The 12,496-nt window shown below is 39.4% G+C and overlaps 1 protein-coding gene across 1 annotated transcript; it reads right to left on the reverse strand.

The window, feature by feature from the left end:
* Nucleotides 1-9,313: 9,313 nt before the first annotated feature.
* LOC126440362 (piggyBac transposable element-derived protein 4-like) lies at nucleotides 9,314-11,962 on the reverse strand. The gene is made up of 3 exons (XM_050090651.1): nucleotides 11,862-11,962; nucleotides 9,604-11,585; nucleotides 9,314-9,480 (listed from the first exon to the last, which is right to left on the reverse strand). The coding sequence occupies exons 1-3, from the start codon at nucleotides 11,960-11,962 to the stop codon at nucleotides 9,314-9,316; spliced, it is 2,250 nt and encodes a 749-aa protein (XP_049946608.1).
* Nucleotides 11,963-12,496: the final 534 nt, after the last annotated feature.

Consider the following 12,496-nt stretch of genomic DNA (forward strand, 5'->3'; position numbering starts at 1 on the left):
GTTTACTGTATCCCTCGGACCTTCTTATTGACGATGAAACACAGAAATTGCATCGGAGTTTGATACAAAAGGCACAATGTCGACTTAAGTACAAGAGAAGTGACACTCCCTCTTTCTATAATTTGAACCTCTAATGTGAGTCCAGTTTTAGATTCCGATGCTTCACTTCAGTTTTACTGTATTCCTTGGAAATTCTTATTGACGATGAAACACAGAGTTTGCATTGGAATTTAATACAAAAGGCACAATGATGACTTATGTACAAGAGGTCTAACACTCACACTTTCTATGATTTGAACCTCACCTGTGAGTCCAGTTTTAGTTTCCGATGCTTCACTTCAGGTTTACTGTATCCCTTGGACCCTCTTATTGACGATGAAACACAGAGTTTGCATCCGAATTTAATACAAAAGGCAAAATGCCGACTTAAGTACTAGAGGACTGACACTCTAACTTTCTATGATTTGATCCTCTTCTGTGAGTCCAGTTTTAGATTCCGATGCTTCACTTCAGGTTTACTGTATACCTTGGACCTTCTTATTGACGATGAAACACTGATATTGCATTCGAATTTAATACAAAATGCACATGCTGACTTAAGTACAAGAGGACTGACACTCTCACTTTCTATGATTTGAACCTCTTCTGTGAGTCCAGTTTTAGATTCCGATACTTCACTTCATGTTTACTGTATTCCTCGCACCTTCTTATTGACGATGAAACACAGAAATTGCATCCGAATTAAATACAAAGGGCACAATGCCGGCTTAAGTACAAGAGGACTGACACTCTCACTTTCTATGATGTGAACCTGTCCTGTGAGTCCAGTTTTAGTTTCCGATGCTTCACTTCAGGTTTACTGTATCCCTTGGAAATTCTTATTGAGATGAAACACAGAAATTGCATCCGAATGTAATAGAAAAGGCACAATGTCGACCTAAGTACAAGAGGACATACACTCTCACTTTCAGTGATTTGAACCTCTCCTGTGAGTCCAGTGTTAGACTGTGATGCTTCACTTCAGGTTTATTGTATACCTTGGACCTTCTTATTGACGATGAAACACAGAGTTGGCTCCAAATTTAATACAAAAGGCACAATGCATACTTAAGTTCAAGACGTCTGACACTCTTAGTTTCTATGATTTGAACCTCTCCTGTGAGTCCAGTTTTAGATTCCGATGCATCACTTCAGGTTTACTGTATCCCTTGCACCTTCTATATGACCATGAAACACAGAAACTGTATCCGAATTTAATACAAAAGGCACAATGCCGACTTAAGTACAAGAGGACTGACACTCTTACTTTCTATGATTTGTACCTCTCCTGTGAGTCCAGTTTTCGATTCCGATGCTTCACTTCAGGTTTACTGTATCCCTTGGACTTTCTTATTGACGATGAAACACAGAGTTTACATTCGAATTTAATACAAAAGGCACAATGCCGACTTAAGTACTAGAGGACTGACACTCAAATTTTTTTATGATTTGAACCTCCTCTGTGAGTCCGGTTTTGGATTCCGATGCTTCACTTCAGGTTTACTGTATACCTTGGACCTTCTTACGGACGATGAAACACAGAAATTGCATCTGAATTTAATACAAAATGCACATGCCGTCTTAAGTACATGAGGACTGACACTCTCACATTCTATGATTTGAATCTCTTCTGTGCGTCCAGTTTTAGATTCCGATACTTCACTTCATGTTTACTGTATCCCTCGGACCTTCTTGACGATGAAACACAGAAATTGCATCTGAATTTAATACAAAATGCACATGCCGTCTTAAGTACATGAGGACTGACACTCTCACATTCTATGATTTGAATCTCTTCTGTGAGTCCAGTTTTAGATTCCGATACTTCACGTCATGTTTACTGTATCCCTCGGACCTTCTTATTGACGATGAAACACAGAGTTTGCATCCGAATTTAATACAAAAGGCACAATGCCGACTTAAGTACAAAAGGACTCGCACTCTAACTTTCTACGATTTAAACCTCTCCTGTGAGTCCAGTTTCAGATTCCGATGCTTCACTTCTACTTTACTGTATCCCTTGGACCTTCTTATTGACGATGAAACACAGAAATTGCATCCGAATTTAATACAAAAGACATAATGCCGACGAGGATTGACACTCAAACTTTTTATGAGTTGAACCTCTTCTGTGAGTCCAGTTTTGGATTCTGATGCTTCACTTCAGGTTTACTGTATACCTTGGACGTTCTTATGGACGATGAAACACAGAAATTGCATCTGAATTTAATACAAAATGCACATGCCGTCTTAAGTACATGAGGACTGACACTCTCACATTCTATGATTTGAATCTCTTCTGTGAGTCCAGTTTTAGATTCCGATACTTCACTTCATGTTTACTGTATCCCTCGGACCTTCTTATTGACGATGAAACACAGAAATTGCATCGGAGTTTGATACAAAAGGCACAATGTCGACTTAAGTACAAGAGAAGTGACACTCCCTCTTTCTATAATTTGAACCTCTAATGTGAGTCCAGTTTTAGATTCCGATGCTTCACTTCAGTTTTACTGTATTCCTTGGAAATTCTTATTGACGATGAAACACAGAGTTTGCATTGGAATTTAATACAAAAGGCACAATGATGACTTAAGTACAAGAGGACTAACACTCACACTTTCTATGATTTGAACCTCACCTGTGAGTCCAGTTTTAGTTTCCGATGCTTCACTTCAGGTTTACTGTATCCCTTGGACCCTCTTATTGACGATGAAACACAGAGTTTGCATCCGAATTTAATACAAAAGGCAAAATGCCGACTTAAGTACTAGAGGACTGACACTCTAACTTTCTATGATTTGATCCTCTTCTGTGAGTCCAGTTTTAGATTCCGATGCTTCACTTCAGGTTTACTGTATACCTTGGACCTTCTTATTGACGATGAAACACTGATATTGCATTCGAATTTAATACAAAATGCACGTGCTGACTTAAGTACAAGAGGACTGACACTCTCACTTTCTATGATTTGAACCTCTTCTGTGAGTCCAGTTTTAGATTCCGATACTTCACTTCATGTTTACTGTATTCCTCGCACCTTCTTATTGACGATGAAACACAGAAATTGCATCCGAATTAAATACAAAGGGCACAATGCCGGCTTAAGTACAAGAGGACTGACACTCTCACTTTCTATGATTTGAACCTTTCCTGTGAGTCCAGTTTTAGATTCCGATGCTTCACTTCAGGTATCCTGTATACCTTGGACCATCTTATTGACGATGAAACACAGAAATTGCATCCGATTTTAATACAAAAGCCACAACGCCGACTTAAGTACAGGAGGACTGGCAGTCCCACTATCTATGATTTGAACCTCTATTGTGAGTCCAGTTTTAGATTCCGATGCTTCACTTCAGGTTTACTGTATACCTTGCACCTTAATATTGACGATCAAACACAGAAATTGCATCCGAATTCAATACAAAAGGCACAATGCCGACTTAAGTACAAAAGTACTAACACTCTCACTTTCAATGATTTGAACCTCTCCTGTGAGTCCAGTTTTAGATTCCGATGCTTCACTTCAGGTTTACTGTATCCCTTGGACCCTCTTATTGACGATGAAACACAGAGTTTGCATCCGAATTTAATACAAAAGGCACAATGCCGACTTAAGTACAAGAGGACTGACACTCTAACTATCTATGATTTGAACCTCTCCTGTGAGTCCAGATTTAGATTCCGATGCTTCACTTCAGGTTTACTCTATCCCTTGGACCTTCTTATTGAAGATGAAACACAGAAATTGCATCCGAATTTAATACAAAAGGCACAATGCCGACTTAAGTACTAGAGGACTGACAATCAAACTTTTTATGATTTGAACCTCTTCTGTGAGTCCAGTTTTGGATTCCGATGCTTCACTTTAGGTTTACTGTATACCTTGGACCTTCTTATGGACGATGAAACACAGAAATTGCATCTGAATTTAATACAAAATGCACATGCCGTCTTAAGTACATGAGGACCGACACTCTCACATTCTATGATTTGAATCTCTTCTGTGAGTCCAGTTTCAGATGCCGATACTTCACTTCATGTTTACTGTATCCCTCGGACCTTCTTATTGACGATGAAACACAGAAATTGCATCGGAGTTTAATACAAAAGGCACAATGCCGACTTAAGTACAAGAGGACTGACACTCTCACTTTCTATGATTTGAACCTCTCCTGTGATTCCAGTTTTAGATTCCGATGCTTCACTTCAGGTTTACTGTATACCTTGCACCTTCTTATTGACGATGAAACACAGAAATTGCATCCGAATTTAATACAAAAGGCACAATGCCGACTTAAGTACAAGAGGACTGACACTCTCACTTTCTATGATTTGAGCCTCTCTTGTGAGTCCAGTTTTAGATTCCGATGCTTCAGTTCAGGTTTACTGTATCCCTTGGACCCTCTTATTGACGATGAAACACAGAGTCTGCATCCGAATTCAATACAAAAGGCACAATGCTGACTTAAGTACAAGAGGACCGACACTCTAACATTCTATGATTTGAACCTCTCCTGTGAGTCCAGATTTAGATTCCGATGCTTCACTTCAGGTTTACTGTATCCCTTGGACCTTCTTATAGACGATGAAACACAGATATTGCATCCGAATTTAATACAAAAGGCACAATGCCGACTTAAGTACAAGAGGACTGACACTCTTACTTTCTATGATTTGTACCTCTCCTGTGAGTCCAGTTTTAGATTCCGATGCATCACTTCAGGTTTACTGTATCCCTTGCACCTTCTATATGACCATGAAACACAGAAACTGTATCCGAATTTAATACAAAAGGCACAATGCCGACTTAAGTACAAGTGGACTGACACTCTTACTTTCTATGATTTGTACCTCTCCTGTGAGTCCAGTTTTCGATTCCGATGCTTCACTTCAGGTTTACTGTATCCCTTGGACTTTCTTATTGACGATGAAACACAGAGTTTACATTCGAATTTAATACAAAAGGCACAATGCCGACTTAAGTACTAGAGGACTGACACTCAAATTTTTTTATGATTTGAACCTCCTCTGTGAGTCCGGTTTTGGATTCCGATGCTTCACTTCAGGTTTACTGTATACCTTGGACCTTCTTATGGACGATGAAACACAGAAATTGCATCTGAATTTAATACAAAATGCACATGCCGTCTTAAGTACATGAGGACTGACACTCTCACATTCTATGATTTGAATCTCTTCTGTGAGTCCAGTTTTAGATTCCGATACTTCACTTCATGTTTACTGTATCCCTCGGACCTTCTTATTGACGATGAAACACAGAAATTGCATCTGAATTTAATACAAAATGCACATGCCGTCTTAAGTACATGAGGACTGACACTCTCACATTCTATGATTTGAATCTCTTCTGTGAGTCCAGTTTTAGATTCCGATACTTCACGTCATGTTTACTGTATCCCTCGGACCTTCTTATTGACGATGAAACACAGAGTTTGCATCCGAATTTAATACAAAAGGCACAATGCCGACTTAAGTACAAAAGGACTCGCACTCTAACTTTCTACGATTTAAACCTCTCCTGTGAGTCCAGTTTCAGATTCCGATGCTTCACTTCTACTTTACTGTATCCCTTGGACCTTCTTATTGACGATGAAACACAGAAATTGCATCCGAATTTAATACAAAAGACACAATGCCGACGAGGATTGACACTCAAACTTTTTATGAGTTGAACCTCTTCTGTGAGTCCAGTTTTGGATTCTGATGCTTCACTTCAGGTTTACTGTATACCTTGGACGTTCTTATGGACGATGAAACACAGAAATTGCATCTGAATTTAATACAAAATGCACATGCCGTCTTAAGTACATGAGGACTGACACTCTCACATTCTATGATTTGAATCTCTTCTGTGAGTCCAGTTTTAGATTCCGATACTTCACTTCATGTTTACTGTATCCCTCGGACCTTCTTATTGACGATGAAACACAGAAATTGCATCGGAGTTTAATACAAAAGGCACAATGTCGACTTAAGTACAAGAGAAGTGACACTCCCTCTTTCTATAATTTGAACCTCTAATGTGAGTCCAGTTTTAGATTCCGATGCTTCACTTCAGTTTTACTGTATTCCTTGGAAATTCTTATTGACGATGAAACACAGAGTTTGCGTTGGAATTTAATACAAAAGGCACAATGATGACTTAAGTACAAGAGGACTAACACTCCCACTTTCTATGATTTGAACCTCACCTGTGAGTCCAGTTTTAGTTTCCGATGCTTCACTTCAGGTTTACTGTATCCCTTGGACCCTCTTATTGACGATGAAACACAGAGTTTGCATCCGAATTTAATACGAAAGGCACAATGCAGACTTAAGTACAAGAGGTCTGACACTCTTAGTTTCTATGATTTGAATCTCTCCTGTGAGTCCAGTTTTAGATTCCGATGCTTCACTTCAGGTTTACTGTATCCCATGGACCTTCTATATGACGATGAAACACAGAAACTGTATCCGAATTTAATACAAATGGCACAATTCCGACTTAAGTACAAAACGACTGACACTCTCACTTTTTGTATGATTTGAACCTCTCCTGTGAGTCCAGTTTTAGATTCCGATGCTTCACTTCGGGTTTACTGTATACCTTGCACCTTCTTATTGACGATGAAACACAGAAATTGCATCCGAATTTAATACGAACGGCACAATGCCGACTTAAGTACAGAGGGACTGACACTCTCACTTTCTATGATTTGAACCTCTCCTGTGAGTCCAGTTTTAGATTCCGATGGTTCACTTCAGGTTTGCTGTATCCCGTGGACCCTCTTATTGACGATGAAACACAGAGTTTGCATCCGAATTTAATACAAAAGGCACAATGACGACTTCAGTACAAGAGGGCTGACACTCTAACTTTCTGTGATTTGAACCTCTGCTGTGAGTCCATTTTTAGATTCCGATACTTCACTTCGGGTTTACTGTATCCCTTGGACCTTCTTATTGACGATGAAACGCAGATATTGCATCCGAATTTAATACAAAAGGCACAATGCCGACTTGAGTACAAGAGGACTGACACTCTCACTTTCTATGATTTGAATCTCTTCTGTGAGTCCAGTTTTAGATTCCGATATTTCACTTCATGTTTACTGTATCCCTCGGACCTTCTTATTGAAGATGAAACACAGAAATTGCATCTGAATTTAATACAAAATGCACATGCCGTCTTAAGTACATGAGGACTGACACTCTCACATTCTATGATTTGAATCTCTTCTGTGAGTCCAGTTTTAGATTCCGATATTTCACTTCATGTTTACTGTATCCCTCGGACCTTCTTATTGACGATGAAACACAGAAATTGCATCGGAGTTTAATACAAAATGCACATGCCGTCTTAAGTACATGAGGACTGACACTCTAATTTTCTATGATTTGAACCTCTCCTGTGAGTCCAGTTTTAGATTCCGCTACTTCACTTCAGGTTTACTGTATCCCTTAGACCTTCTTATTGACGATGAAACCCAGAAATTGCATCCGAATTTAATACAAAAGACACAATGCCGACTTTAGTACAAGAGGACTGACACTCTCACTTTCTATGATTTGTACCTCTCCTGTGAGTCCAGTTTTAGAATCCGATGCTTCACTTCAGGTTAACTGTATCCCTTGGACCTTCTTATTGACGATGAAACACAGATATTGCATCCGAATTTAATAGAAAAGCCACAATGCCGACTTAAGTACAAGAGGACTGACACATTCCCTTTCTATGATTTGAACCTCTCCTGTGAGTCCAGTTTTAGATTCCGATGCTTCACTTCAGGTTTACTGTATCCCTTGGACCTTCTTATTGACGATGAAGCACAGAAATTGCATCCAAATTTAATACAAAAGGCACAATGCCGTCTTAATACAAGAGGACAGACACTCTAACTTTCTATGATTTGAACCTCTCCTGAGAGTCCAGTTTTAGAATCCGAAGCCTCAATTCAGGTTTACTGTATCCCATGGACCTTCTTATTGACAATGAAACACAGAAATTGCATCCGAATTTAGTACAAAAGGCACAATGCCGACTTAAGTACAAGATGACTGACACTCTCACTTTCTATGATATGAACCTCTTATGTGAGTCCAGTTTTAGATTCCAATGCATCACTTCAGGGTTACTGTATCCCTTGGAACATTTAATTGACGATGAAACACAGAAATTGCATCCGAATTTAGTACAAAAGGCACAATGCCGACTTAAGTACAAGATGACTGACACTCTCACTTTCTATGATATGATCATTATCTGTGAGTCCAGTTTTAGATTCCGATGATCCACTTCAGGGTTACTGTATCCCTTGGACCTTTTAATTGACGATGAAACATAGAAATTGCATCCGAATATAATACAAAAGGCACAATGCCGACTTAAGTACAAGAGGAATGCCTTTCTAACTTTCTTTGATTTGAAACTCTCCTGTGAGTTCAGTTTTGGATTCCGATGCTTCACTTCAGGTTTACAGTATACCTTGGACCTTCTTATTGACAATGAATCACAGAAATTGCATCCGAATGTAATACAAAAGGCACAATGCCGACTTAAGTACAAAAGGACTGGCACTCTAACTGGCTATGATTTGAACCTCTCCTGTGAGTCCAGTTTTAGATTCCGAAGCCTAAATTCAGGTTTACTGTATCCCATGGACATTCATTTTGACGATGAAAAACAAAAATTGAATCCGAATTTAATACAAAAGGCACAATGCCGACTTAAGTACAAGGGGACTGATACTCTAACTTTCTATGATTTGAACCTCTGCTGTGAATACAGTTTTTGATTCCGATGCTTGTTTTCCGGTTTACTGTATACCTTGGAACTTCGTGTTGACGGTGAAACACAGAAATTGCATCGGAATTAAATTCAAAAGGCACAATGCCGACTTAGGTACAAGCGGACTGACACTCTAACTGTCGATGATTTGAACCTCCCCTGTGAGTCCAGTTTTAGATTACGATGCATCACTTCAGGTTTACTGTATACCTTGGACCTTCTTATTGACGTTGAAACACAGAAATTGCATCGCAATTAAATTCAAAAGTCACAATGCCGACTTAGGTACAAGAGGACTGACACTCTCAATTTCTATGATTTGAACCTCTCCTGTGAGCCCAGTTTAGTTTCCGATGCTTCACTTCAGATTTACTGTGTACCTGGGACCTTCTTATTGACGATGAGGCACAGAAATTGCATCGGAATTAACCCTCTAACCGGAACATCTTTTACTCGGCGGTAAGATGGAACATCGGTCTGCTAGACCGCTAGGACATTTAAAGTGTATTTTTCTCTATTTTTATGACTTTTCCGCACTTCTACGTTGCTTCTCTCTCTCTTTAAGGTGTAATTAAACATAATAATAGGTTTTTGAACCATAATATTTGTTAAAATACCAGTAAATTCAAGTTTATTACTAGGAAAAACTTTAATTTGCAGTGTTTTGTTGTTTACACATTACTCCTTTAGAAATACTTTTTTTTTACATTATTATAGTTACAACACAAAGAAAATGAATACTAAAATGTAATGCAAAGAAAAAATTTAACTTTTATTTTTAATTGCACAAGTCTTGCACACTTTTCGTGAACACTCCAAGCACGTTGGTTCTTCGCAAGAAATACACTTGTAGGCAGTTTTCCTCTTTTTTTGATATGGACAAAATCGACAGGTTTTTCTTTTACCAAGTGTGTCCGTCGGACACTCATCAACTCGAACAACAAATTTATTCCGTTGGCTAACGATTTGCTTTTCTTTTGCTGCCTCTTCTTCTAAAGATGAAATAATACTTTGTAGCTCTTGAGGCAGATTGGAGATTGCCAGTCGGGATTTTACGAAATCGTAGACCAAATATAGAGAAACTCTTTTCAGGAAATCAAAACGTGATACGGTTTTCTTCTCTCCAAAAAGTCCATAAAGTATACTTGCGTTTGATCCAGCCATGGCCACCATGTGGTAAAAAATAGCCAACGGCCACCTTCTTGTTTTGCGATTAGTAGAATAAACACTGCACTTCATATCTAGCGTGTCTATTCCACTTTTTGTGGCGTTATAAAAAGATATGATTTCAGGTTTATCATTTGAAACGTCAGTGTAATTGGAATGATGCATTGACGAAAGAAGTAGGACTGCCTTATTCCTTTTTGGGACATAAGAAAGCAGAGTCATTTCTTTCGTAAAGCCATAAAGGCTGGACCCAATTTCACGATCGCTTCTTGCTTGAAATTCTGCTGGTATCTGGGGTCTGTTTCTTTTTAGTGTCCCAACTAATGTCAAATTGTGAGCTAGTAGCTCCTGGGCAAGTTCCACAGAACAAAACCAATTGTCGCAACTAATATTTCTGTTTGTGCCATACAGCCCTTTAGATAGGCGGATTACAGACTGCGTGGGAATGCTCTTTTTCTTTTCTGCTGTAGAAAGTGTGGCTCCATCACAGCCTTTGCCGGAGTAGATGTAGGCATTGTAAATATATGCATTGTGTGCATCTGCCAGACCCATGACCTTAATGCCATATTTAGCCGGTTTATTCGGCATATATATACGAAATTTAACCCTCCCTCTGAAAGGCACCAAAGTTTCATCAACTGTCAAATGCGCTCCAGGGCTATAAATTTGTTGGCAGTTCCAAATAAACTTATTAAATATGTCTGTAATGGCAGCAGCTGGGTCATATTTTTCCCTCTGTTCCCTCGTGCTCGAGTCATCGAATCTAAATGCCCTAAGCAATATTCCTAATCGCTTTTCTGTTATTATTGATCGAAAAATTGGCCTCCCCAAGACCGAAGTGGAAAACAGCGAGGTCATAGGCTCCCTCGCAGATTTGAATATGCTGCAAAGAACTGTGACTCCAATCACAGCGTTCACTTCCTGCACAGTAGTGTCTCTGTAAGCTACACTTTCTTTTAGTTCAATAACAGAACGAATTTTGGCCAACTTTTCATTAGTATGCTTTACAATCGTCTCAATCATGTCGTCAGTAAACAAAAGGCGCCACACTTCACCTGGGAGTGGGTTTTTCCCCACGGTAAGAGCAGGCCCTTGTATCTTTGATAGCCGTACCTTTATTATATTGGATGCTGCTGTTCGCGTCTTAGAGCGAACAGGAGTTGATGACCATGTGAAACACTTGTTTCTTCCGTAGTAAGAAACTGGAAGACGACTCTCATCTAGAGTGTCATCAGAACGCGTAGATGAGCTAGCAACATCAGCAGGCTTCTGTGGAGTGATTAGTCTGCTTCCACCAGAAGTTATGTCAGACTGTGGTTGCTCTCCAGTTTCTTCGCGAACTGCGGTATTTTCGACTTCAAATATTTCTCGAATAGTTTCATCATCGCGATCATCATCATTGGGAGAGTCATCGTCATTATCTGTTTCATTGCGAGGATCTTGGATAGTAAGGTCCTCATCTGGAATGCATGATTCATCTGAATCCACTTCCGAGTCTGATTCTTCAAGGTAATTTTGAGAGCGTGCAAGGGCTACAATTCTTTTCGACCGATTTGAAACATATTTCGGACCTTCCATTGTAAACCTGCAAGGAAAAAGGGAAAAATGAGTTTTAACGAAATTTAATGGGGATAATTCTATCGCTGTAATAAGTTTGCGCGGTAAATTGGAGAATGTGTGTGAAAAACGGAAAGAGGAAAAATTAAAACGTTAAATACGAGTTGTTACACTTTTTTCTCGTTCTTCTATGAACACAAAAGTATTAAGCATCGTGTGGTGGCAAAAATTTCAATCAAATAGATGAAATGTTGCTACACAGAAAACAGAAGAGTTCAAAGAGTGGAACATCGGTCATACAGACCGACAAATGCGTGATACTTTTAGGAACACCGGTCTGGGAGACCGGCAAAAATTTGACACTTTTAGGAACACCCGGTCTGTCAGACCGGGAGGGGAATGCATTTTTTCGGAACACGGTCTCACAGACCGACAATACGTAACAAAAATTCTACTTACTTGAAAACAATGCATGCGCCGACAATACGTTGTTGGCCAGCTGCGGTTCGGGACCCGACTGAAGATTACTGGGCTTCTCCCCACCCTCACGAACAATGCAGCGCCGTTAGCATTGTTAATGTCAACTATGGCGGTATCTCAGACCGATGTTCCGTTCAAAGGGTTAAATTCAAAATGCACAATGCCGAGTTAAGTACAAGAGGACTGACACTCTAAATTTCAATGATTTGAACCTCTTATGTGAGTTTAGTTTTGGATTCCGATGCTTCACTTCAGGATTACTGTATCCCTTGGAGCTTCTTATTGACGATGAAACACAGAAATTGCATCCGAAATTAATATAAATGGCACAATGCCGACTTAAGAACAAGAGGACTGACGCTCTAACTTTCTATGATTTGAACCTCTCCTATGGGTCGAGTTTTAGATTCCGATGCTTCACTTTAGGTTCACTGTATCCCTTGTACCTTCTTATTGACG

This window comes from Schistocerca serialis, unplaced genomic scaffold, assembly GCF_023864345.2.
Source record: "Schistocerca serialis cubense isolate TAMUIC-IGC-003099 unplaced genomic scaffold, iqSchSeri2.2 HiC_scaffold_1362, whole genome shotgun sequence".
NCBI classification, from domain to species: Eukaryota; Metazoa; Arthropoda; class Insecta; order Orthoptera; family Acrididae; genus Schistocerca; species Schistocerca serialis.

Excerpts from the sequence above, each read along its gene's own strand:
- LOC126440362 (XM_050090651.1), bottom strand. The coding sequence starts at position 11,962 with ATGCATTCCCCTCCCGGTCTGACAGACCGGGTGTTCCTAAAAGTGTCA. Across the intron at positions 11,586-11,861 it reads AAAGTATCACGCATTTGTCG|GTTTACAATGGAAGGTCCGA; the intron begins GTCTGTATGACC and ends TTTTCCTTGCAG. Across the intron at positions 9,481-9,603 it reads TTGTGCAATTAAAAATAAAA|TTTTTCCTAGTAATAAACTT; the intron begins GTTAAATTTTTT and ends TGCAAATTAAAG.